At 38.5% G+C, this 27,434-nt stretch overlaps 1 protein-coding gene across 2 annotated transcripts; it reads left to right on the plus strand.

Moving 5' to 3' along the window:
* The first annotated feature begins 123 nt into the window (after positions 1 to 123).
* BRCA1 (BRCA1 DNA repair associated) lies at positions 124 to 26,406 on the plus strand. Of its 2 annotated transcripts, XM_035903568.1 has the most exons (23): positions 124 to 191; positions 528 to 625; positions 2,657 to 2,710; positions 3,043 to 3,123; positions 3,626 to 3,714; positions 4,616 to 4,761; positions 5,458 to 5,566; positions 6,439 to 6,484; positions 6,951 to 7,093; positions 7,590 to 10,958; positions 11,601 to 11,686; positions 13,392 to 13,566; positions 15,880 to 16,012; positions 16,182 to 16,348; positions 17,384 to 17,709; positions 18,353 to 18,440; positions 19,914 to 19,991; positions 20,477 to 20,517; positions 21,627 to 21,710; positions 22,127 to 22,181; positions 23,674 to 23,747; positions 24,287 to 24,347; positions 25,425 to 26,406. In XM_035903568.1, the coding sequence occupies exons 2-23, from the start codon at positions 546 to 548 to the stop codon at positions 25,526 to 25,528; spliced, it is 5,589 nt and encodes a 1,862-aa protein (XP_035759461.1). In that variant the 5' UTR covers positions 124 to 191; positions 528 to 545; the 3' UTR covers positions 25,529 to 26,406. The 2 variants fall into 2 exon arrangements, with proteins under 2 accessions (XP_035759461.1, XP_035759467.1); XM_035903574.1 differs by lacking the exons at positions 20,477 to 20,517; positions 22,127 to 22,181; positions 23,674 to 23,747; positions 24,287 to 24,347; positions 25,425 to 26,406 and having other exon boundaries at positions 21,627 to 21,707.
* Positions 26,407 to 27,434: the final 1,028 nt, after the last annotated feature.

Raw genomic sequence — 27,434 nt, forward strand, 5'->3', positions numbered from 1 at the left:
GGAGCGCGGTGAGGGGGGTGCTGGGCCGCTTCGCTTCAGTTACCTGGTAGGCCTGGCTACAGGGCCCGCCCCTGCTCCCCAGCTGCCGCCGCGTAAAAATCGAGCGGTTTCTCTTTCTTTTCAGGTTTTGCGATACTCCCCGTGAGGCCTTACCGGTGCTGGTTGGTGTAGGCAGTTCCCAGGGTCCTTGTGTAAGTATGTCTGCTGTTTCCTTTGCATCCTTTTCCACCTAGAAAGCGCCTTCTCGCTGTCGTGCTTGTGCGTGCCCTTGCTGAGCTTCTGCTGAATGCTGCTTCTCTAAACCCCTTCGGTTTGCCCCGTTGAGTACGAGAGGCTTGACAGATTTTAACTGTAAACGTGCAGAGTAAGAGCTCCACCAATGCTGCAAAGCTTCTCAAGCAATGGCAGCTAAGTGTTCAATACTGCTCAGCATGTTATAGAAAAGCCATATAGGAGAAAACACAGCCTCGGGATGCAACAGATCAAAACCAAAGCTGATTACTTTTTTTTTTTTTTCTTCTGCGAAGTATTTTTGGCTGTGAAGGATGGACCTCTCAATGGTTGCTATTGGAGATGTGCAAAATGTGCTTTCAGCTATGCAGAAGACCTTGGAGTGCCCAATATGGTATGTCAGGAGAATGTGAATTCTGTTAATGTGCTTAATGAGTCTTCTGGTTTTCTTCATCTTTTCCTTATCAAATGCTTTATCGGTTTTATGGGTTATCAGAAAGCAAAAAGAGCTGTATTTTAAGGCTAAGTATATTGATGTTTTGTAAAGCTCAAGTGAGAAAGTGCAAGGCAGAACCTGTATTTTGTTCTTATGTTCTAGTAAATTTTGCTTTTTTATTACAACCTGAATGTGTTAGTCCTCTACCCAGTTAAGAGAAAAATGTGACTGGTTGGGTTAAAGTATTGTTTGTAAAGCTGCCTGGGTCTTTGTCCTTTGTCTCTAAAAGGTGAGTGAGGTCTGTAGTCCTTTAATGCAAACAAATGCCGAAATAGCATAGATTCTATTTAAAGCCTAGGTACTTAAAATGTCTGACAGGTTTTTGAAAGACTTGCTTCCATTGAACCAAACTGCTGGAGTTTATTTTGTCTATGGTGGCAAACATTTTTAAATCATTACATTTTAAATCCATTTGGAAAGATTTTACTGCCATTGGAAAACCAAGATTAATTCTGTGTTGGTAATAACATCTATTGCAAAGGCACAGAGCAGACAGCATGGAATGTCTGCAGCGCTATGCATAAAATACTTGCATCCAAACTTTTCTGAAGAGGCAGCATGCTTTTTGCTGAGGTGTTGCCATTGGATGGTTGGATGCCATGGCTTGGTTATTCATTGACTTAATAAAGAATGTTCCAAGAGTTAGAACAGAAATTATTTCCTACCTCTGCTGTTCTTTATTGCATGTGGAATTTGATGGAATAAAAAAAAACCTCTCAGGAAGTGATTTTACACAGTCTGGTACTGCTGATTGATAGAAGGAAGCTGACTTCAACAGGGAATGGAGGTTTTCATTGTCAACCTCCTTTTGTATTTGTGCAATAAAATCATGGAAGTGTGTACTGCTTAGCTTAAATAGCAGGACATGTCGTGAATGGCAGTTCAAAACCAGGATTTTAATACACCTAGCAGTTTTGTTGGTAATTATTAACTGGGCAGAAGGCTGTGAATATGGTGAGGTTGGGCCTGTCTTGCTTTATTTCCATATGTGACATTAAAGTATAAAGGTATAATCTTTCTTTTTTCTTATGGCAAATTAAAATATTAAAACATCTCAAAATATGAATAAATGAGACTGGGGAATGAATAATGCATGCAAAAGCAGTGCTGAGGCTGCTCTTGGCTCTTGGTGTATGTTAGACTGTTCTACAATAATAACATTATATTTATTTTGGCTGTTTTGGTCCAAGTTATGTTGTTGTGACCATTTAATTGGAATCATTATATAGACTTTTTTACATACTATTAAGTTGGAGACAGAGCACAGTTACAGAGAGGCTTCCTTATGTATGTATGCAGTCTATGAAACTCCTGAAACCCTTCTGACATAGCTAGGGTTTGTAACATAGCGTATGCCTAAATTAGAGCAGTAGTTTTTAAAATTATTTTTTGTTTGGTTGGTTTTAGCATGTGTTCGAGGTAAATTATATTTTAAGGTGAGTTGAACAAATGATTTGGTTAGACCTTTTCTGAAAGCCATAGTATCAAGTGAAATGTTAGTTAGAGAGGAATGGGTTTAGAATAGGAAACCGGGGTGAAAAAGGAACAACTTAAATATTTGTGTTGACACATCTGTGCATTTGGTTTATACAAACATAGTAAGAGTCCAGTGGGCTCCTGAACCCAACAGAGCTTCACTGCCCTTTACTCTTGTCATGGGAGGTCAGCAATGAAAAAGAAGACATCAGTGTTCTAACACAAAGTTTAAAAAAAAACAAAGATTGTGAAGAGCTGGTAGATGTGTATGTATCACATAATGACAGTGTTTGTTCTCAAAGGAAAAATTGTCAAATGCATCCCATTTCTTTTTCCCACCAAGATATTTTTTTTTTTTAAGGTCAAGAAAGTGACTGTATTTCTGAATCTGATTTTGTTGCTCCTATTTACATGTAACTTCTGTGTTGTTTTCTCTCATTTTTCTTCTTGTAGCTTGGATGTGGTAGAAGAGCCAGTTTCAACAAAATGTGATCACACATTCTGCAGGTAGGTTTGAAAACCCGTAATTGCAGTGCTTAGGCAATCTGTTCTTATTCTTCATGTATACTTCCTTTTTTTAGTGCTAATGATGTATACTGTGTTTTGATAACTTAATGTGCAGCTATTGTAGGGGAAAAATCAATTCTGTATAAGAAATAACTGCAGTTTTACAGGTGTGTCAAAGGGGATTGATTAATCTGCCGTAACACCAGAACAAGAATACAGGCATTCAACTTGATAATGAAGGATTTCTATTGAGTGGTGCATGCCTAGGCTCAGTTTTAAAGAAAATAAAATCCTCCCTTTTATTACCATTGTGATTATTCTTTTTTTCTTAGGTTCTGCATGTTCAAACTCTTCAGTAAAAGGAGAAAAGGTGTGATACAGTGTCCTCTGTGCAAGACTGAAGTTACCAAGAGGTAATGTATCTTTGCAAGTGGGCTTGAGGATAAGAAGTTTGAACTCTAAGGAGAAGTTAATAGTCTTAAAAATGTCATAGGAGAAGACTAAAATAAACAAGAAAAAGTGATTATTAAGTAAATTGTCCTTTTCTAAAGGCACTCTTTAGTGCCTTACCTCAATATAAACTTTTTTCAAGTGATCACCAGTGAAGATACTTAGCAAATGTTTGTGCTATCAAGTATAGACTGTATTATTGTTCGATCATTACAACTAGTTTCTCTGTGCTAAACCTACATGAGGAGAAAAATATGACATTTTCATTTTGTGATAGTTTTAATTCCCGTAGTAATGGTTATTTTGGGGAATTGTAGTGTTATTCCCTGGCAACAATTTCTCATTGTGTCATCTTCCACTTTGCAGTTTTACTCCTTTTTTTGTTCAGCCTAAATTCTAAGAGAACTATTCGTAGTTTACTCATATGTTTGTCTTAAAACAACTCATGTGGTGATGTTATTTCAGAAGTCTGAAAGAAAATTCCAGATTTAAGCAACTAATTGAAGGATTGTTGGAAACGATCCATGCGTTTGAGCTCGATGCTGGAGTAAAGTGTAAGTGTTCTGAATGTACACCCCCCACTTTTTTTTAAATGATATTTTGACATTTATATCCTAATTATTTGCAGGGTATCTCATTTACTGTGCAGTATTCAATATGGGAAGAATTATAATTTTTTTTTTGGATGTAGAAGCATAAGTTCCATTAAGTTCCCAAGGTTTTCCTACAGTAACCTCTTGAATAGTCTTAAGGATTTTTAATGTGCATTTGATGACTCCAACCAATCTTATTTTCAGTTTCTGAAATACGGCTGAATGTCTTTCAAATAATCTTTAATCTGTAGCTGTGTGGCAAAGTCCTGCTCTTGATTATGCCCTACCTTGCAGCTTTAACGTCTTAGAGTCTCGGAGCCTAAATTAGCAAGTGCTATAATAGCGTATGTTAACTTGTCCCATTCAAGTATATCCTTTTGGAATCCAAATTTATCCTTTCTAGTACTCAGTGCCTTGTAAAGGGTATTGGCAAGTCAGACACGTGCTTGTTTATATTTGGGGAAACAAGATGTTGGGGGCAGGTGGTGGTTTGTGGGGTTTGGTTTTCTTTCTCAGTATGTTGTGCTATGAAAACTAGACTTTCTTTTCAAATTCTTTTCAACTTGTTCAGTTGTTCTAAGGTCACTAGTATTAGATCCTGTTCTCTCTAGATTATCCATATAAGCAAAATTGGTTCGGAAAATTAGTTGACAAGATCAGGATTTTATTTAATACTCGAAGAGTAGTCATAAAGAAGAATCAGACTAATAATTCAATCAGATTTCTGTCTTTAACTGTATCTTAGCTGTATATGTGGTAGTTGCATAGGGTCTATGCAAGACTTTTAATAATATATAATACCTGTTGTCATGTTCAGTGTAAGAAAAATATTTTTGCCTTTTTTCCTATTGACATTTTTCAGTTTTAAACAGTCATCACTTTCCTAAAACATCCACAGAAGCCACTGCTGCTGAGTCCCTGTGTAAAGAAAGTTCTGTCATCCAAAGCGAGGGCTTCAGAAACAGGAAAAAACGTGTTAAAGAAAGTGGACAAGAAAACTGCACCTTGGTATTTTTTTTCTCCCCCATTTATTTTTGTGCATTGCTTAGTGTTTTATTTGGAATGTGTATATATGCATATTACATAAATGAATGGAATAGGAGATTTTGGGTTGCTTTCAGATCCCTGTTTGATTTAAGTATTATTCCAGAGGAGATCTGAATATTTTTGTCTTCCTAACCTACTTTTTAAAGTTGTTTGCATAAAATGACCTGACCTTAAAGAGAATTTTGCCATAATATATTCTGTTACTGAAACTAGGGCTGAAAGCTTTTTTGTACTCCTTGTTTAATGAGGCTGTCTGACTGTTGGTAGGCTTTTTACTTTTTTAGTGATAAGACCATGAATATGCCTTAAGAATTCTTAAGATATTACCCAGCTGAGGGTGATTGCTGTGTGTATGAGTTTCTTCATGGTACATTGTTTCTTGTCTCATCTGCTCAATGCTGAATAGAATGTTAAGTAAGTTAAAACCATTAATGATTTGAGCTGTTAAATGCATGATAATTGTTTCTATTAACATACTCCATTACTGATATCAGTATGATAAATTACATGTATTGGGGTTTTGTGTAGACACTGCCAGTTTAAATACTTAGTTCATATGTATCAGCCCCACCACTGTAGTTTTAAATAATTACTACTTTTTTCTTTTCAAAATGGCTTGCTGTTATTTATAACTATTCCTTTCTATTCTCCTGTCAGCAGGAAGCTAATGCGGCAGCACAACTTACAGATACCAGAGTCAAAAGATGTTCCCTAAGAAACAAAATCCAGAAATCTGACTCTGAAAAAGGGATTTATATAGAGTTTGGTAAGATCCGTTGTAGTTCCATACTAGCTGAGCTTGCAAAGTAACAAAAGGGGATGAAGTTCAAATGATGGACAATTCAAAGTTGGTAAATCAAAGGGGGTTTTACATATTTTGTTACATTATAGGAAATAATGCTGCTGTAGTAAACCGTTAAGGCTCAGTGTACAAGATCCAAAGAAGAGAAGATGCTTACAGATGAGAAAAAAGTTATAGTTGTTGTAACTAATGATAACTACTGTTTTCTAAAGAATATTAAGCCTTGTTGCCAGTGCTTGAGGCTCTACTTTATAACCAGAGATAAGAATGAAACGTAATTGAGGAAAGAATATTTCATTTCTGTCTATCATAGCTTTTCAGAACTTCCTTTTTTTGTCTGGTGCTGACTGCTGATAGATGCTGTGCATACTTTATTTTCTCCCTGTTCCTTCAAGGAAATAATTGCTTCTTTTAACAGATAATGTTCATTGCCTCTCCTTTATTTCCTTATTGCTTTTACCAAGATCAACCAAAGGATCCAAAACAGATACTCGAGAATGTTGCTGACTTCCAGTTCAAAATTCTAAATACTAGCAGCTCTTTCATGTGTAACTCCTAGAAACTCTTAGCTAATTAACTCTTAGTAGCTCTCTGTTAACCAGTCACTGTATTTAAAGAGAATTTTATGCTGGACCCATGTAGATATTAGTACATAGAAATCATTATCATTAGGTAAAATACTGCACAATTTAATTTGATTTCACCTGATACAAGTTGAAAGCATCTACCTCTAGAAGGAGCTAAGCATACATGCTCCTGTGATAATAAACACTGAATCTGGCAAGCCATCTTTCTCTGAATCATTTCAACCAGAGTAACAGCTGATTTGTTTTTAGGCTCTGATTCATCTGAAGAGCTTTTTAAACAGGCAAGCAATACTGGGTAAGTAAAGGTGATTAAGGGATTCATATTTTCTAAAGACAGTAGTTTAGTATTTTCATTCCTATGTTTTAGTTTCTTAGGACAGGACTGATAGAGTTCTTCAAGCTGACAAGTGATTTTCAACTTTGAGGGCATGAGGGTAGAATGGGTAGCTGACTCCCATCAGTTTGTCATAAATATGCTTTAAAGCTCTTTTCTAAATGTTTTGTTGCTTACACAGGCATTAGATCTTAAAGAAGCAAGCATGTATTATGATTTAGAAAGCAAATCTTAAATTCAGGAATATGGGAGGGGGTCTTTTAAAGAAGTGGCCTGAAAGTCTGAAGGGATCTAGTTGTTGGTGAGTGTCAGTCAGGACGCCCGACTTCTCCAAAAACTATTTTAGAGAGCAAAAAAGGAAAATTAAGTATCATCTTCTGTCTGTTGTGGTTTTCTCTGTAATGAAAGTAGATTCCCTTCCCAACAGGTTAGGAGACAAAGAAGTGCTTCACATTCTATCTCAAGAAAAGCTAGAAGAATTTAAGAGTGCTGAGAAGGGGAATGAATATTCTTGCAATACACAGCCTGAGAAGCTGGATGCTAAAGAAATAATTCTACCAAATGTCGTAGGTGTGTTTGTTATTTTGGTGACAAAAATGAGTAAGCTTGAAATAAAGACCACAAGTTAACATTTTGGTTTCACATGACTAAATATATATACTTAGTCTTGTATGTTGTAGTTTTGATGATGCCTACAGCTAGTGACAGTATAATACAAGGCTATACTTGTAGACTTAAGACGTGGATATTTTGTGCACAGGAACAGAAGGGAAAAAAGTAACTTGATCAAAGTGCAAAACTTACTCTATTCTACATAAGCCGTATTATCCCTTATAATACAAGTTGAGAGCACTGTCTGGTAATTCATGTAAGAAGTTGGATGAATGTATGTCATGTGTAATTTGATCTTTCTCCCTTTCTCTAGAGGGAGATTTGTGCAGTGTAATATTCTGGTTTGGGGGGAAACAAGAGCAGCTCTTCTAAAACAAAGTAGCCATTAAGCTTGTCATTGTTCTTGTGCCTGTAAAATAGGGCTTAATAATTTATGATACCTATAAATCTTCAGGTGAAAGTGATTTCTCAAAGGAAGGCTTGAGCAAGAAAAGCACTCGGAGCATCACTGAATATGCCAAACCTGGCCAAGTGAATATGACTGAAGACCAGAGTTCTCCTTTAAATGTTCTTGCTGTAGACCTACTCACAGAGCAGTGTGACAGAATAGGTAATGCCAGTCCCTTAAGGAATGGGGATGCAAACACAGAAGAAATGGACGCAGAGCAAACTCAGTGCAATAGTAAAAGCAAAGAGTTTGACTTAAAAGATAGTTCAGAGAGCAGGTTGGATAAAAGCAAGGAACTAGATATTGTTGTACAAAGCGTGGAAGCTGTGGAAATGTATGAACCTGAGAATGATTCTTTCCATGAAAAAGAACTTCCTCTGGAGAAACCTCTTCAGCCAGAGACACTTCACTGTGCTACCCTGAATCAAGTCTCTAGGAAGAGACTGAAGCGAAGCATTCAGAAAGTCAATGAATGGTTTTCAAAAAGCAATGAGATTCTGTCTTCCAATTCTTCCCAGGATGATTCTGCTGGAGGGACTGATGTTTCAGGTGAAGAAGATATATGTTTATCAGATAAAGATTCCTGTATTTCAGAAAAGACTGACCCTATGGTAGATTCCATGGAAATTGCAGTGGTTGAAGGAAACAAGAGAAGGTCAAAACAAACAGCAGATAGTATCAAAGACAAAATATTCGGGAAAACATACAAGAGAGAGAAGAAATCAAATCCCCCTATTATTTTGAGTGAGATTTTACCTACTACAAAAAAGGAAGATGTGGCTACTGATGAAAAGTGCTTGAATACTTCCAGCAAAGATGGACTAAAACGAAAAAGGAAGACTGCCCGTTTTCTGCAACCAGAGGATTTCATTAAGAAAAAAGATACAGAAGAGGCAGATGGGTGCCTTCAAACTGTTGGCTCATGCCTTAGAGATGCTGAAAAGAAGACATGTGATGAAATTTCTGCTGTTAATGAGAGTGACCTCTCTGGGAATAAGGAGGACGATACACTAGCAGAACTTGAGGAAGGAGGAGGATCCATGTGGAAAAAAGCTACTGAAAAGGTGACTGGCAAGCACTGTGATGGGGAGCTAGAACTGAGTAACTGTGATCAGAAAAGCACTAAAAAAAGTTCTGCAGCAAAAAGATGCAGGCATTCTACTAGAACCATGTGTGCTCTACAGTTAGTAGTGGATAGAAACTCTGTTTCTCCTGATCCATCTGAGCCACAGATTGAGAGCTATCCAAGCAGTGAAGAACCAAGGAAAGTTGATTCTGAACAAAGACAAGTCAGGCGCAGCAGGAGGCTTCAGTTACTTTCTGAAGAAATGATAAAAGAAACAGGGAAAGGAGTAGTAATTAAGAGAGCAAGAAAGTATGACAGCGATCATGAAGGGTCTTTCTCTGGAGACCAAAGGAATGTGTTAGTTCACGCTTCTGAATGCCAAGACCTGTGCGAGCCCCAGGGTATGTTCAGTTCCAAGCCACTCACTAATCTGAAGGGTGGTGATCTGGAAGCAAATGAAATGCAGATTAGTCTAAAGAATTCATCTGACGCTGCAGAAACTGGAAAAAATCTTTTCAATCCTACATCTTCACGTCAGCATTCAAATTGTAGTTCCTTTGCACCTGATACAAGTTCTCAAGAAGGTGAAATACAAGGTAGCCCTATGCTCCTACAGCCTCCTTCAATGAGTGTTGTGCAAACTGCTTCCCACACGACTGAAGAGATGGCTGAATCATGTACTGCTTTTCCCCAGGATAGTGGACATGATGTACAAAATGTTCCAGGGGACTGTGGACCTGAAGAGTTGCCAGTGGCTAAAAACATTTCAGAATTGACCAGTGAAGCTGAAGATAGTGAGGTAGACACGCAGTATCTGCGAAATATATTTAGGCATTCAAAACGCTTGTCATTTAGCCTTTATCGTACTCCCATGAAGGCATGTGCAGTAGAAGGTGCTGCTTCTGAAACTTCAAAGGTGGCATGTGCTGATCAGGTAGAAAATACGCATAGCAAACATTTAAACCCAGAAAGCTTGCAAGAAGAGAAAACAGCTGCTGAAAGCTTGAATAGGGTTTGTGAGAAAGAGAAGCTTAAGACCCATGAACCTGCTTGTGTTCGTCCTGTGACTTGCTTTGCCGGCACCACTGAACGTATGCACACAGGGGAACATCAAGATGTCTCACAGGCTGCAAATCAAGGGACTCTGACACCAATAAGAATGGGTACTGCTAGGACTGAAGGCAAAAACAGATTGCAAAAAGGAGGACAGGGAAATGAAAAGACAGTGTCAGCTGACATAGGGATAGAAAGCGAGGTGAGACAGAATCCAATCAAAAATAATAGAAGCCGAAGTGATCGGAGTAATACAGAAGAGCACGTTTTCAAAAGAACAGATTTAAACGCAGTGAGTGAAATACACTTCAGTTCAGAAAGCAATAAAGCAGAAAAAGCCAAAGTTGTTTATGGCAAAGGACCAATACTAGATACTCAGTCCAGATCAATGATTTGTCCTGCAACTTGTCCACAAAGGCCTGCTGAATTCAGCTGTGAGGTCACTGGAAAAAAAAGTGGCAAAAGAGAAAGAAAACAAGTAAAAGGGAACGAAGAGCAAGCAACCCAAACAGCTAACAGAGGGATGGCTGAGTGTTTAGTTACAGAGGCTCCAGACAAACCTCTTAAAGGGAATAGTGATTTTACAGGTTCTTCTGAAACCCCTGATGGCTTACTGTCCTCTGATGATGATATCGAAGAGAACACCAGCTTTTCTGAAACTGATAGGAAAGAGACATCTGCTGTGTTTGCAAAAAGAAGTGACAGTGCCCTGGTAAAAGAACTAAAGAATAAAAATGTTCATTCTAAGCCAAGATCTCAAAGTATTCAAAGATCTCGAAGAAGAGCACAGAAACTGCAATCTTCAGATGAAGAATCTAGTGAGGATGAAGATTTACCATGTTTTCAGGCATTAATATTTGGCAAATCGGTAAGCACGCCGTTGCAGATCAATAAACAAGAGACGTCTGTGGTAGAGTCTTCACAAAGCCCCATCACATTGCCTCACGATGGAAGCCATGATGACAATAATGTGCAGAAAATGCCTGAAGCTGCCCTAAGTAATGGGTGTGTTTCACCAAGCCAGGAGTCAGAATGCTCTGTCAACTTATTTTCTTCCCAGTCCAACATGTCTGAAGAATCGCTTGATGGAGCACAAGAGCTGAAGAAACATTTAATACAAGTTCAGACATCCAAACAAGTGAGCAATGTGAATGAGAGTAAAGAAGCTCTTCAGAGTTGTAATGGAGGGCTGAAGAGAAGCAAAACTGACTGCAAAGAGGAAGGCCAAGAAGAGACAAACATGGGAGCAAACCTAGGTACCAACCAAGATTTTTCTCTCTGCAGCTGTGTTTGTAATGTCATTGCACCTAGGGGTTTGGTGTTTGCATGGGAACTTTGTGTATGTGGTGCTTGCTCTTTTAAAGGAACGTGTAGGCCATAAATAATCAAAAAACCTTCAGTGGTTTACTTCCTGAAAATTAAGTTCTCACAGTATTCTTTGTTCGGAGCAAAAATGAACAGACTGGCACTAGAGGTTGGACTGAGTCTGCCTGGGAATTAATTTTTGAGTGAAATGCCAGCTTTCTTACTGCAATGTGATACTTGCATCTATCAGCAAAATTTCATAAAGCCTACCGAAGCTGTTTCACCACATGAAATGTTTGTTGAAATTGGCTGTAGTAGTGCTTATTTTGACCTTTTTATGGCTTTCATAAATATTTAGGACTCTTTCATCACTATTGAAACACTTTGCGTTCTATTTACTTTGCTATATGTGGAATATGGTATTCTTCACAATGCTCGCTTAAAGTAGATCTGTGCTTCTAAGAGTTTTAAAAACTTGTCACTTTATCGTTGAGTTGGATAAAAGGTCTGTGTGGTAAGAGATTATGGATAATGTTTGGGTTGGTTTGCTTTTTTTTTTTCTTTAACTCAAATTTTCTTCTACTTTCTTCAAGGTGAAGCATCTGGATCTGACAGTGAAACAAGTAATGTAGAAGATTCATGTGAACCATTCTCTCAGGGTGAAATCCTTACTACGCAGGTAAGTGAGTGTATACACTAAATTCTAAAGATAGTTTGCATTCTAGGACATAAGCAAGTACATAGCTGTGAAGTCAGCGTAGTGGGAAACTGCTTTCATCATAATTCTGTGTCTGTCTAGGTTACTTCCAAGAGCATAATTAATAAAGAATTGTAGAACTGCTTCTATGCCATTATTTGTCCACCTTTACCTTACATGGTGCCATTACGTTCAAATGGCCATAACTTGTTTTGTGGTATTGATTACAGTACTTAATTGTGGGAGATGCTAGCTAATGGATCTCTACACTTGACCAATGCTGGAAACCTCAGCTTACTGTATTTAAAAGTTTCATTATTAGGAACTTACAATGATTGGTGATAAGGATTGGATTTGCTGCTTTATGATATTTAGAAGCATGGAGACTTGCCTTCTAAGGGCAGAGATTAAATCAAATCATTCCACATCAGAATGTTATAGATACAAGACCCAACAGGCAGTGTCCAGTGAAAGGGGTGCCTAGCACAGTATGTTTTTTCTACTATTAATTTCCTGATTACTGCTTAATGGCCTGACTTCATGTATTGGGTGATTGGTGTGGGGGTGTTTTGGTTGGGAGTTTTCTAGGGGTTTTTTTATTGTGTGTTTTGGGTTTTGTTTTGTGGGTTTGGGGTTTTTGGTGGTTTGTGGTTTTGGGTTTTTTGGGTGGGTGGGGTTTTTTTTTGTCCTCTCTAACTTCAAGATAGGTCTCATGCCAAATCTCTCACTTCCGCATTTAACAGCCCTATGGGTTTTAATGTATGTCAAAGAAGACTGAACTTCAATTTTGTGCTTTATGGGTGGTGGTTCTGTTTACTGCATCAGTGCAAAATGTGGTCAACTGACAGAACATTGCTCTGTGATGTAGCTTCATTGACAGAGGTTTTAGGAGATGCCTGGGTTGAATGGGATAGTGGCAGTATGGATTGGTGGGGACTTCCTTGGTTTGTCTGCTGGGAATTTTCTGGTTGGTTGGGGTTTCTCATTGATTCAGTAACAAGGAAATTCCACATGGTGCCAGTGCTGGAGCTACAAACGTAGTATTCGGTGCTGTGGAAACTGCTTTATCCTGTATGGTGAAGGCTTTAGGTTTTGAAAAGGATCCTTTGAAAGCCCTGAGTCTTTCTTATGAGGAAGTGTATATGGCATGTTTTTAATAGAGGGTATTATAGTTTTTGAGAGAGAAAATAAGGAAGAGTAGGATGAAATATTTTATTCCTTTTAAGCAGTCTTTAGGGCTTTTGGTAATAGTGGAAAGTGCAGAGGCTCAATACTTGATGTTTGTGATTAAATTTTAAATGAAGTGGCAGTTGGGGCAAAATTACCTTTAAATAAATCTGTGCAGAAGTTCGTGGGGTTTTGGGTTTTGGTTTTTTTTTTTTGGTTTTTTTGTGGGTTTTTGGGTTTGTTTTTTTTCCCCCTGACTGATTAAACTCCGAGTTGTCCAAACTGAAGTAATTTAAACAATAAAATGACTATGCGGTTGGGTGAGGTTTTCTTTGCTTTTGACGTAGCATATGTCAATTATTTCTTACAGTAAAGCACCACAGTCGCCTTTTGAACGCATGGTAAAAACGAATTCAAAATAATTTTGCTGTTTCTAATTTTCAAGTGTTTGTTAAAGAAATTAATCTTGTTGTTTAAAACTGAGTTTGCTAATGGTGGCACAATTGTGTATCCTTTGCAGCAGAAGAATGCTATGCAAAATAACCTAAAAAAACTTCAGCAAGAAATGGCTGTTCTTGAAGCAGTGCTGAAGCAGCATGGAAGCCAGGACTGTGAATTTTTACCTACCCATAGGGAACTGCCCCATTCCAGTAGTGAAGGAACACTTGGAATGGAACAAATGAGACAGGAAAGAGGTAAATAGCAATGAAAACCTTTCCCAGTGTTCTTACAAACAGTTGTGTGACTATGACTAGTTCTTTTTCCCTCTACCACAAATTACAGTGTTGGTTTAAAATTGATATGTTAGCAGAATTTTACCTACCTTCAGCTGTTCAGGGAGACATGTTTTATTTATAACTTAGGTACTACGCTTAATCTAAAAAAGCTCCTGCTACAGATCTGTGTGAGATTATGTGGTGTAATTGTATACATGGCATGAGTAGGCCTTGTAGGTTGGCAGTACTAACCCACGTTGCTGTTTTGGCGGTTCTAGTTGTGCTCTTGTTTTCTTTCACCGGAATGGGTAAGGGACTGGGAGAGTGGCTGAACACCCAAAAGGATTTGGCCTCTGTTGCTGTGGTAAAGATTGTCCTTTAGCATATCAAGGAACAAGGCAGAAGTGAGGTTAGGTATGTATTGGCTGTCAAAAGTAATGCAGGACAGGTCAAGCAGCTGATGGGCAAAGAAGAGGAGATACCTACACTGGTGTGTAAATCCCCTGAACAGGGCATGAACACGGACTTCCTGGCTGGAAAGTGCACAAGGCAGTAAATAAATGGTGAGGAATACCTTAGTAATCACCAAAGGCTTACTGTATATTGAGGATAAAGTGAGTTGCTGCCAGCTATGTAATAGTGAGAGGGCTTCATTCAAGGTTTTTTCTTTAAGGCAAGACAGATACTGAGATTACTGTTGTGACAACCTATCTACAACAGAGCACAGAGCATTCTTTGAATGAAGCCTACAGTAAGTCCAGATGTTCATTGTTGAACTTCTTGGTGTTCTAGAAAGGCACCCAATGCTGACTTCAAGATTTCCAAAGATGTAATGCTTATTGAACTCTTAGATAAATTGCACCAGTGCTTTATTATCCTACTTGCTGCTAAAAATTTACTTCTAATTCTATGGTCTTACTTCAGTCAGTCAGTCATCTTTATTTTCTGAGGTCAGCTAGAATAACCTAACATCCTGGGATTCAAAGTTTAGTGTCTTATCATGCCTTTGCTGTGTATGGTTTTCATTGCAGAGTCTTTTCTATCTAAATTCAAAGGCTTTCATCTCTGCTGTGGATGCTAGTCAAATATCACAAAACAATCTGTAGATTGCTTTTGATCGCCTGAATGATGGCTTGTACAGTGTGAGGTATGAGGCCTTTACATTAATCTCTGTCTTAAAAAAAAAAAAAAAAAAATGTGAAATTGTCAGCCAATATGGTGCAGCTATACCAATGGGTCTTCTGCTCGTGTGTTAGCAAGTTAGTGTTTGTTGCCAGAGCGTAGTCTGCATCAGGAAGGTCCTCCCTGGAGAAAAGGGAGCTAAGAGAAAAAGTGAAGGGGCTGAACCTTTGAAAGGTACACAGTGGTTTGTTCAGTTCCTTCAAAAATCTGAGGTAACAACATCCTTCCTACTGCGGCTGCTGCTTTGATACTTGGATTCCTGACAGGAAAATAGGGCTATTTATCATGGAAGAAATTTGCTGTAATCGTCTTCCGATTTTGTGTTACTGATTTAACAGCTGCACTGTGCTTTCAGCCTTCTCACCATCTCCTCTTTTGGACATCTTGAGCCGTTAAAACATTAACAGGATATTTAACACTAAGCGACTGGTTCCAATCCATGCTTAGTTAATGAACCTTGTTGAATTGCACGACATTCAACTCCACTACAGTTTGAGAACTTTATTTTGTAGAGAAGACTTTGAAATATGACATTTCTAAGCCCAGTAGGCCAAATTCATAAGATAACTACAAATAGACTGCTTGAAGATTAAGTCGGCAAATCAATAATTGCCTTTAGATGGGAAAACTACTTAATTCCATTAACACAATGCATGCTTGCATTGTTATGCTAGAATATGGATTTCTGACTCATAAAAACTTAAACTGATTAGTTATTGATGGGCTGATAAAAATTACAGGCATCTTTATCAAATAAATGAGCCTCTGCTGCTTGTGAACAGAGATATGGTAATGTGTTGAGGGGATTCATAAACAAACTGCTAACTAGTGTTGTTTTGCCTTCCGCCTATTTTATATCCTACTATTTCTACCTAATGCGTAACTGATATCTTAGTTTTGCAGGTGATTTCATGTGTGAAGTGAAATGGCGTTGTTAGCTGTGCTTCAGATGGTTTAGTGTTTTGTGTAGATGTCTGGTTTGGGACACTGGCCTCTCTAAAGTGTATCTGGATTGAGATTTTGGAGAATGCTTGACTTCTTACCTGAAGAAACAATTAAGAACAGTTGCTTTTGTTTTGCTTATTAAAGAGTTATTTTTCTTTTTCAAAGGGGTAGAGTTCATCTCGGAAGGAAATTTTGAAAATCCTAAGTGCAGCAGTTCAAAGGGATTTTCAGCCAATGAATTCCATGTTATGCCAAGTGATTCTCTCAACACTAAAATCAAAAAGTTAGAAAAAGAAAGGTAAATGGGTTTTTTTTGTTGTTGTTTTGTTCTGTTTGGGGTTTTTTCTTTCAATCTTGCAATACATACTTCTCAGCTTTTGAGCAATTACAGTAGTTTAGCTGTTGCTGTGTGGTTCTGATACTTAAAAGAGTAGAAAAGGTATTAAAACCAATTTCCCCCTCTCAAGGTCTCCAGAATTATTGCTTCCATCTTCTAAACCCTGTTTGTTAAAGAGAACGGATTTGGAGAAAGACCTTCAGTGTGACAGTGTTCTGAAGAGCAAAGTTCCTTCTGAAAAGACAAAACCTGTGCAGGAAGCAGTACAAGAATATAGTCAGTGTCAGCTTGAAGCAGGTAACATTTAAGAGGGATCCAACACATTTTGATTTCTGCTTTTTTCCTGCTTGTCCTGGTTTCAACTGGGATAGGGTAAATTTTCTTCCTGGTAGCTGGCATAGTGCTGTGTTTTGGATTTAGGAAGAGGATAATGTTGATTACATGCTGAGGTTGTTGCTGAGCAGTGCTTACACTAAGTCAAGGACTTCTCAGCTTCTCATACTGTCCTGCCAGCAAGGAGGCTGGGAGTGCACAAGGAGCTGGGAGGGGGCACAGCAGGGACAGCTGACCACAACTGACCACAGGGATATTCCATGCCATACAATGTCACGCCGAACAAAAAACTGGGGGGAGTTGGCGGGGGGAGTGGGCTTGGGCACTGCTTGGGAACTGGCTGGTCATTGGTCAGTTGGTCAGTGGGTGGTGAGCAGTTGCATTGTGCATCACTTGTTTTGTATATTCTTTTAACGTTGTTGTTGTTGTTGTTGTTGTTGTTATTATTTTCCCTTCCTCTTCTGTCCTATTAAATTGTCTTCATCTCAACCCCTGAGTTTTACCTTTTTCCGATTCTCTCCCCTATCCTGCTGCAGGGGAGCGAGTGAACGGCTGTGTGGTGCTTAGCTGCCTGCCAGGTTAAACCACAACACTACTGCTTTTTTCATGTTTTTACACACCAGCAAGATATAACTTTTTCTTGTAAATCAAGGGTTTAAATTTATATATTCCTCGACGATTTAAAAAGATGTTGCTTCTTGTTTGGTAGCCCAGTTGTGTAGCTGCCCATCAAGATGGGATTGGACAACTTTTTGACAGTAATGGGAGTTATTATCTGTCTCATATACAAATTCATACTTGTTGACAGATATGCTACTAAAAGTTTCATAGGTATTCTAGTGTCTCAGCTATAGATCAGGAAAAAATAATGATAGAGGCAAAGGTGAAGTAATAAATAAGGAAAGGAAGTAGCTGCAGCATTTAAACTTAAAAGGTAGAGCAACAGCCTTGAAACAATTCCATCCTTGTAGTCAAGGCGTAATTTCTCTTTTCCCTCAGGAAACACAGGTGAGCAGAAATCTGGGACCAGGCTAAACAGTGCATCTGTCTTATCAAATCTCTCTGGAAATGTGACCAGGAGTCCAAATAGCTCTTCCTCCTCTGTAAGGCTTCTTAGCCTTCGAACTGCAGAAGCAACAACTAGTTCTGCTGCGGCTCGGAATGCTAATAAAAGCTGTGCTCAAGAATGTAAATCGAAGAGAAGTGTGGGTTTTCCTCTTTCTGTTCTGCACAATGCAGCTGGGAAAGAAAATGCTACAAGGCCAGTTGTGGCTAACAGAAAAGAAATGTCAATTGTGGCATCGGGTCTGAATCAAAGTGAACATGTAAGTACATTTTGGAAGTTTGAGAGATTGCTTGTTAATTGTTCTTGATTACAACGTAGAGGGATCTAAGTGTAATGGAAACTAATCTTGCAGGAACTACACATCAGTAATACAGCAACTCATGTCAAACTTTCTCACTCCTAAAACTATGAAGAATGCTGCCTGTATAAAAATAAATAAATATATAAATGGCACTATTAAGCTTAGTGAAGTTTGAACTCTTTAAACGACTGCCTAGGGGAAAAGCACATTATTCCAAAGCAAGAGGACTTTATTTCTGGAAAGTGCTTGGGGGGAGGGGGCTGTTCGGTTGGTTGGTTCCCTTAATGTTCTCAGATGCAGCTTCTTTACCTCAATTTTGATCCATAGTGAGTATTTCTGTAATTAATCAATTTTGAATTGCTAATAAACCATTTCCAGGAGGATATGGCTTTTGGTTTATGGACTACTGACCAAGACCTCCTCTTTAATTCTGCCTGTTGAATGGTGCCAAAATTATTGACTTTTAAGGAAATGTCCGTTCTGTGTGCCAGCACAAATAAAACATACTTTAAAGTAACCATCTTATGTTATACTCCTAGAAGCTGGAGTTGAGTTTTTTAATCTGTTTTGCTAGCTATTAATTTTCTTAACTCCTTTTCAGTTGGTGGTCCAGAAATTTGCAAGAAAAACTCGGAGCACTTTATCTAATTTTATTACTGAAGGGACAACCCATGTCATAATGAAAACAGGTTTGTTGGGAGCTATGGCAACAAATCCTATACTAACACACCATATAGAATTTTAACACTAGGCTAACCAACAAGCAGACAGTTCAGCAATATATTTGAGTAAGTTTGAGAAGAAGGTATTAATTGTTTTCTTCTCTATCATAATTTTTTGTTTAAGCTTGGGAATCTTTCTTATTCTATTTCACAGAGTCAGAGTGAGGGTATGTTTTGTTTCCTTGTGTGGTTTGAAGTTAATGTTACTTAACTTGTTTTTTCCTCCAGCTGCTTGGTCACAATTTTCAGGTGTTTACAGCACATGAGCATGAAGTAGTTCAGAACCAACCAAAAAGAAAACAAGATAGTTCCTAAAGAAATGGGATACAAACACTGTGGAAATAAGATGCTATTTTGGTTTCCTAATTCCTTGCAGGGATTATAAATGCTCTTTCATTCTAAATTTTGGAAAGAAATTTATCTCTAATAAAAAACTGGAAGTGGGACTTAACTGTGTGTATAACTGATAGTGAAGGCGTGCTTCCATAGGAACAAAGCAGCACTGCCATTTCATTATAACTATTTGTGTGTTTAATTAAGGCATTTAAATTAGATTTTGCTCTTTGGTAGAGCTCAAAAATCCCATTATTAAAAGCTTGAAGGAACTTCAGTATAATATAACAGTTTCAAATTTGATAAATGTGTATTGTATTCTGAAACGGATAGCATTATGTTGACTTCAGGAAAGTATAACATTTCTCAGTAACATTAAGTTAATTACATTAACATTAAGACATTGCTTTGTCTAGGCATAGGTTATATTTAAGCTGTCTACTGAACCTGTCACTAGCTTTTAACCCATATTTTCTTGAAAAGTAAAATATTTTGAGCCAAATCAGGCTGTGGGTATGTTATATACTGTGCTTGCATTTTGCTTCATAGAAGCACTTCTAGCTGGCTCATATTTAGATACGATCTATCACATCAGCCTTTCTTGCTTTTGAAAACCAACATAGAAAAGGAGCCAGAAAATCCTGTTACTCCAAATCTATGGATTTGATTTTTGCCTTTTTCTTCAGGAAGCATATCATCAACTCCATGGTTTTGGAGAGGTAGATTGTTCTGTCTTCGTACAAATACAGATTGGATAAACCGCCTCCTGAAGTTGTGCCTGTTCTGGTAGAGTAGAAGATGATCATCTAAAAGCTTGTGCCATCACTTGGCACTGAATCCTACTGTTAATGTCCTCTGTCTTGACCTGTATTCGTGCTTGTCCTTGCCTCCTATGTTTATTGAAGAACTAAAAAAGGGTTCAGAAGTTGTACGTGTGATTACTTTCTGCTTGCTTCCTTCAGTTGAGTAGAATCAGGACACTAGAACTTCAGAACCGTTCTGTAGATGGTCTTGATATTTTAATGCTATTTTTAGGTACAAATAACCTGAGCTGGTTTTTCTCACTAACGGCAAAACTGAGAGTTCTCATTCTTGATTGCTCTGCAGATAAGGAGCTGGTGTGTGAACGGACACTGAAGTACTTCCTGGGTATTGCAGGAAGAAAATGGGTAGTTAGTTATCAGTGTAAGTACAACTTGTTTTGGAGCTAAATGGTCTCTGCCCTTCTACCACAAATGTACTCTTCACTTTCTCCCGTTAAAAAAAAAAACAAACCTCTTCATGTCTTGGCATCTGATGTTTTGCAGAGTTTCTTCTAAATACTTCAAAATAAATAAATAAAAATCCCCAAACAGCCAGCAACATCCAGCTTCTTTCTCTTCTGAATACTTTTCCTGCTTTCAGATAACAGCACTGGATTGCTCCCTGCCCTGACAAATGCCTTTCCTCCCTCTTAATTTAAATCTTTGAGATGCATGGCATCAGTTATTGAAAAATTAGTATATTTATAAAGGGTAACAAAAAACTTTAGGTTCTTTCTGGCATCACAAAGTATTCAGTTTCTGATAGTACAAATACCTTCAATTTAATATAGCAATGAAGTCAGACTATTGGCAGTGGAAGAACAATTTTGCTGGATAAAATGACTTGTCCTCTTCTGATCTTTTTAGGGGTAATTCAGTCTTTTAAAGAAGGAAGGATACTGGATGAGGTAGGTCTCTAAGTGTTCCTACTGATACTGATGGATTACAGCATAGGTGAAAAGATCTGTTGTCTGCTTAAGGAAATAATGTTGGAGCATAGCTATATACATAGTTTTGGGGTTTGTTTTTAAACTGTAGAATAGCCAACTACTGAAAACTTATTCCAGCATTTACCATCTTTCCTAGTAGATATGGCTTATTTGATATGACCCTCATTTAGGTGCATTTCTGTATTCCTGGGTAGTATTTGGATTTTCATGCTTTAGTACAGATTTCTGGAGAATGTCATGTTAGTGACAGTATGGATTTCATCTAATGAGCAGAAATGCCCACTTTCTGGTGTGAAATCCATATGCCCTTTTGTCAAACCAAGGAAGGATGGAGAAGAAAAATCTTAGTCCCCAAAAGGCCCTTAGACCCCAAAAGGGGTATTACAGGCCCTCCTGTGCTTGGGGTGAAAGGGGGAAGTTGCTACAGAATTGACTGGAGCTGCTAGAACACAGGACAGCTGTTAACATTGCCATACACTCTCACATTGCTTTAAGCAAGGGGAAGAGCCTCCAATTATAATGAAAACCATTTTTTTTTTTTCCAAGTAAACTGAAGATACACAGCTGTTCTTCATACTCTTGTAGCAGGTTAGACTGCGTGGAGGTTTGGGAGGAGTTTCAAGAAAGTGTTGTCAAACTTCTGTTTCTCCTCAGATGATGTAGGCCTGAATTATCAAATGCAGCACTGTATTTGTTATTAATCTGTATGCTAAGTGAATGCCTTGAAATATAATAGATGTTGAAGATCTAGAGGTTATGTGCTGATAATTAATTTCTAGCAAATGAGACTTTAGTGATACATTAATTATAGTCTTGGAGTATGCCCCTTCTTTTACACAGTTTGACTATAATTTGTTTCTTTAAAAATGGACTGATGCTGCAGGGGTTTCATTACTGCTCTCCATCTTTTTTCTTGAAAAGCCTTTTAATTCATTTTCTGCACACACTTAATTGTAAGATTTCCAGTTCTGAAATCTGGCAACTTCTTCCTGTTCTGATCCAGAACTCTGACCAGGAAAGTGTTTTCAGTCTCCAATTTCTTATTGATTGTTCATGATATGTTCCAGGAGAACTTTGAAGTTAAAGGAGATGTAATCAATGGGAGAAACCACCAAGGTCCGAAGAAGGCTAGGCAGTCTCTGACTGAAAAGGTAGGAGCACACTGAGGAGGAGAACCCCATCCTGCTGTGACTGTTTCAGATATGTGGCTGTGCTAGCTGAGTATCTGGAACTTACTCCAATTTCTCTGCTGTTCTGTATACAGAATTGTATAAAAAATGCTTCATTTGTACATGAAAGGTGAGCTCTGTCAGCAGCAGTGCAGAGATGCTCAAGTGACTCGCTATGATTAGGGTGAATGCTGTCCTTTTCTAACATCGGTATAGGATAGCACAGGGTAGGCAGGTTTTGATGATATTCTTTTGTAGGTTACAAAGAGCTTCATATATGCTTTGTGAAACAGCGATAGCTTGATAAGCAGTCCTAGAAGTGCAGTGAAACCAGCATGTTAAGTATTGTCCTTTAAAGATACCATATGTACTCTGTTAACGTGTTCCTTGTCTTTCAGATCTTTAAAGACTTTGAGATCTGTTGCTATGGACCTTTCACTGATATGACTACAGGTGTGTCATTTTTGTGGAATTAAATGAACTATTAGCATAAAATAATATTTGGAGGGGGATTGTGCGTGTTCACCAGAGGTTTACATTTGACCTCTTCTTGGATACCCTTGTACCTCTTTTACTCTGAAACTTTCAAAATACCGACATGAGGTATAGCATGGGTAGAGAACTTCATCCGGTTCTCTCTCCAGACAGAATGGAAACAGCGTTCTCTTCTATTTATGTGTCCTCAGAGAACTGCTCTGGCAATTGTGCTGCATTTCAAAACACGCCTTTTATCTAGTTTCTCTCTGACTCTCTAGCAATGAAGGAAAAGCGTAAATATCACACTGTCTGGTAATTGTTTTAGATGTTATTGAACACTTGCATTTGAGCATTTTTTTTCTTCTGTCTTAGTAAACAGTTCCTAAGAATTGTTGTTCCAGCAGTTGACACATCCTCAGTGTAATTTTCTCTTTCTAGCAGCAGATGTTAAAAGCGAAACAGACAACAAAGCCAGGAGTTTGTATACAAAGAAAAATCTGGGCAGCATATCTTCTTTTTGTTAGTTTAAAACTGAATAAAGTATTGTAGATGTTCTGAAAATGTAAGCTAGAATTTTTCTACTTAAAATATTTGTACCTCTCTCCCCATTTTTGTGCCTTATGCAGCAGGTACTTTCCGATTTGTCCAGTAAAACTATTTTTGACTGGGTGAAATACCCTCGCATCTCTTGACATTTACAATAATTACTACAGAGTGAGCACTGCTTTCACCTGCTGCAGTGATCATCAATTATGGCTCTTATACTTGAGACTTATTTATCTTCTTCACTTCACTATCAATTCAACAAATTGGTGGAAATTAAATACTTTGGCTACTTTTGTTAATGAGAGATAATCACAGTTCTAACTTCTGATTTTTAATTTTCATTTCATGTCGTAAATGCTTACGATAAGAGGAAATAAATTCATAATGACTTTAAGTTTTGGGCATGTGGTGTTTTAGCCTTTGGGGCTTTTTTTTGTTTTATTTAGTCCTGACTAGAGGGTGAGTTGATGTTCCTCAGCAGGTTGGAAAGTGAGCGGACTTAGTCTCTGCTAAGCCTTACATTTCTTTCAAATTATTATAGAATCCTAGAATGTTTTGGGTTGGAAGGGACCCCTAGAGGTCACCCAGCCCAACCCCCCTGCAGGGAGCAGGGACACCTTCAACCAGATCAGGCTGCTCACAGCCCCGTCCAACCTGGCCTGGAATGGTCCCAGGGATGGGGCCTCCACCCCCTCTCTGGGCACCCCCTTCCAGTGTTTTACCACCCTCATTGTAAAGAATTTCTTCCTTAGATCCAGTCTAAACCTACCCTGTTTCAGTTTAAAACCATTACCCCTTGTCCTGTCACAAAAATTATGATAGTTCATATCTTGGAACGTACACATGAGGGCTCAGGAGATAGTACCAGTTTCAACGTGGTATAAAACATCGAAGTAACAGACTGTTTATCTGACTTCTTCAGAACATCTAGAATGGATGGTGGAGCTTTGTGGTGCCTCTGTAGTGAAGCAACTTCATCTGTTCACACACAAAACAGTAAGTGTTAATGAATGTTACACTTGACATAGTGAACAGTCTATAGTTAGGTAATACACAACATGTTGAAAGACGAGCTTGTCATGGCCTTCATGAGCTTGTCAAAGACTGATGCGTACAGGCTGTGTTAGAGAATTGTCTGCACAGTAGTGACCCCAAACTGCATGGCAACCGTCGTTGTGGCCTAGGCTCTGGCCACTCTGTATTAGAGGACAGGCTAACTTGTAGTGGAAAACTGATCAGAGTACTCTGTCGGCCAGATAGCTACTCTCTCTTGCAATCAGCACTGAGCCTCACTTCCCAGTGCAAAAAGCCTTTAGTGCCTTAACTTAGTCACAGTGTTCCTGGAGAGAAATCACAGAAAAAAATCTTAGGAACTGATGTCTTCCTCTCTCTATTACCACTTCTTAAAGTCCTCTCTGAAGTGATGCACTGAAGCAGAGTTAGCCCAGTTATCGCGCTCTGCAGATAGGTGTGCGAGCGATTTAATGACAGGCAGATAACAGTAGCGTGTTTATTTTCTTATCTTGAAATCCTAGAATTCTACTGCTGTCGTGGTTGTGCAGCCAGACGCATGGATGGGAAACATGGATTATAGAGGTAAGATGACATGCTGTCATGGAACTGGTTTATGGTACATGTTGAATGTCTTTATCACCTCAGTCCTTTTAATAATTAAATATTAGAGAGGTTTGTAGAAGAATCGAAGTAAAAATTCTACCGCATCTGGAGTTGGAGGCGTGTCTTGGAAGAAAAATCTGAAAGGACGAGATATATTATCTCAAGAATCAGCAACAGAGTCTTAAAAGGTAGTCTGGCAGGCAAATCCTGTTCTTGGCTCAGTTGTCCTGCATATCGTCAGCTTTACAGAAACTTTTCTGATTGGAGAGTTTCTCAAAGGTGGGGGGAAGCATGCCCTCAGAGGACTGGTAAGATCTAGAAGAAAGCCTCAGATGTGATAATGTTCTCGTGGTCTGAAAAGAATACCTAGCTACAAAGTGTTAACTGATAGAGCTTTGCCTCCTTCTTTTTTTTTCTTTTAATCAAAACACTCTGGAGAAACCACGAGGCTTTGAAAGTGCAAGTGTTCCAGACTAACTTATATTCTAAATGAGATAGTGGGAGTTATGGGATGAATGGGAGCTAGTTAGGCTACAGTGGAGTTCAACAAAAAAATGGAGCAGGAGGATGATGTAAAAACAACAGCTGTTTCCATGGCACTGGGAAAATGAGAAAATAAAGAAAAGGATCCTGAAACAGTGAAGAACAGTCTGGGAGCACTTCAGTAATTTTCTGTTGCTTCTTTCTTAATGAGACTCATTGGTTGTCATGTACTCAGTGTGCCTGAGCAGACAGGAACTGAGGCTCTGTCACCACGGTCCTAAATTAAAAGATAAGGACTGCGCTCTTTGCTTTTAGTGTTTACTCTGTGATGTTCAAAACTTCCTGCCTGACCATTTGCCAAACAGCTATTCTTTCTGGAGCAGCAATATCACCTGCATTGTTAAAGGAGTAGTAGTGCCACATCACTGTTTTTAGACTCTTGGTTTTTTGTCAAGGCCTTTAAAATGTCAAAGATAAAGCAAATAGCTTAATCTGAAAGACATCAGTAAGCTCACCTTAAGCTTGCTTTGACTCATTGATAATAGTTTTGTCGTTTGTGTCTTTGTCTTACAGCAATCCAGCAAAAGAACAATGTTGCCATGGTGACTCGAGAGTGGGTATTAGACAGCGTGGCTTGCTACGAGTGCCAGGAGTTCGATGCTTACCTTGTGTCCTAAGGCTGATCTGCAGTTCTTTTTCCATTGCTCAGACATTTTCATCAGTGCTGATACTTTGGTAATTATTTTAAGGACTGAGAATTCTTAAGTCACTTATGCAGATTATGTGTATGTACTGTTCTTTTTTCAGAGTAAAAGAACTACATTTTTATTAACAATAAAGTTCCGTAAACAACATTGCCACATAAAGATGGAATGGCCCGCTGTTCTTTAAAGATTAACATTTCTAATTTCAAAATAGTCCTTTAAAATTAATGTAAAACAAATTTTAAAAGTTAGGGGATTTAGAACACTGCCTCCTTGGAGAAATAGCGATGTATTATTTACCATTGCAGCCAGTTCCCGTTTATATACTTGAGGACATTTTGGAGACAGTCATCTATGGGAGTAGTATTGGGCTCAGAGTTGAATTGGGTTGAATTCAAATGTGCTTGCACTCCCGAGTAACCTCCATATTTTCAGTTTGGTATACACCCTTATTCAGGGTATGTATTTATGCAATACAATGGAGTATTATTTTGTGATTACTAATGCATCAGCCTGGTTAATGTTAGGCCATGGATTACAGCTGTGTTGCAAACTGTACAAAGAGCTCTCCTGTTGTATAGAAAAGTGCCAACTGGATGATTTTCCTGGTTAGGACAAAGTACAGCCCCTGAAAAGCCATCACTTGATTCTCAATGTAAACCAATCCTTAAAAACCACAAGCCTATACCAGGGTTGTGTTGGTCTTATTTCTGAGAAATTTGTGGCACCTATGAAGAGACAATAAACAGATGCACTTTAGTATCCCAGCAGCCTATAATAAGCTCTGTAAGAATCTGCTTCTAATAGTGCCTGCCTGCACAATGAGACTGCAAAGAAAATAAATGGCTTTTTATGGAAGAAAATACGTTGCTGCTTTCTGTTGCCAAGCAATTCAACTTCATAAATAATTTTGTATTTTCCGAGCAGAAAGAGGACCTGTTTTCATAAAGTTGTTGTTTAAAAGAAAAAATTGTCGCTATGTTCAGAGAATTGTTTGATGCTTGGATGCTGCTAGGTTGTCTTGGAAAGTTGTAGAAAGTGTGTTTATAAATATTGGAATGCTCAAAGCAAATAAAATTATTTTGGCAAGTATTTTCTTAATTGTTTAGCTCTTATGTGAATCAGTCACTCAGTCTCCTGCAGTGAGGCATTATATGGAAAAAAAGATCTGAAGTCCAGCCTCCTGGAATGGGGGAGGGAAGCGGAGCCTGACTGGAGGAGGTCAAAAATGTAAATTAAAATTTCAGAGCTGGAATCAGAATTGTCACTTCCATCAACTTGAGGAGCAAATGTGTTATCAAGTATCTTGCAGTTGCCAAGTGGAGGCAAATGTAGTCTTAGCCCGGCATTGCTGCTGGTAGCGTAAGCGCTGGAAGCGTTTGCTCAGCTGACATACATTACCGTTGTCTTCTGTGTGACAGTATTTCATAACTATGGAGGCTGTTCAACACAGCCTCACCTTCAGACTGGTGCTCCTCTTATCTCCAGAGCCCACATTGGGGTTTGTTTATTTTATAATCTACATTTCAAAAGATAGCTGGGGGGATGCCTACACGCTGCCTGTTAGATGCGAGTGAAAGGCCAAGCAAGGCTGTTTTGCATCTGCCGCTGTGAAATTGTCCCTTGGATCTTGACACAAAGGTTGTCCTTTCTAGCAGGTAAGGTACTAGCTCCAGCTAGATAATTGTCTGTAGGACTCCTGCGACGTTGCTCTTCTTCCTTGGAGCTGACCAGTCTAGATCTATGGGAACTTTCTGATAAAGTAAGTGTAATCTATGAACTTCTGTAGTAATCTGCATCTCATTTAAAATTTGAATGATGTGAAACTTTGAATAAACAGACACTAGATGAAGGAAGGATACGCTTCCAGAGAAGTAAG

The sequence above is a fragment of the Egretta garzetta genome, unplaced genomic scaffold (genome assembly GCF_000687185.1).
Source record: "Egretta garzetta isolate BGI_Z169 unplaced genomic scaffold, ASM68718v1 scaffold100, whole genome shotgun sequence".
Taxonomy (NCBI): Eukaryota; Metazoa; Chordata; class Aves; order Pelecaniformes; family Ardeidae; genus Egretta; species Egretta garzetta.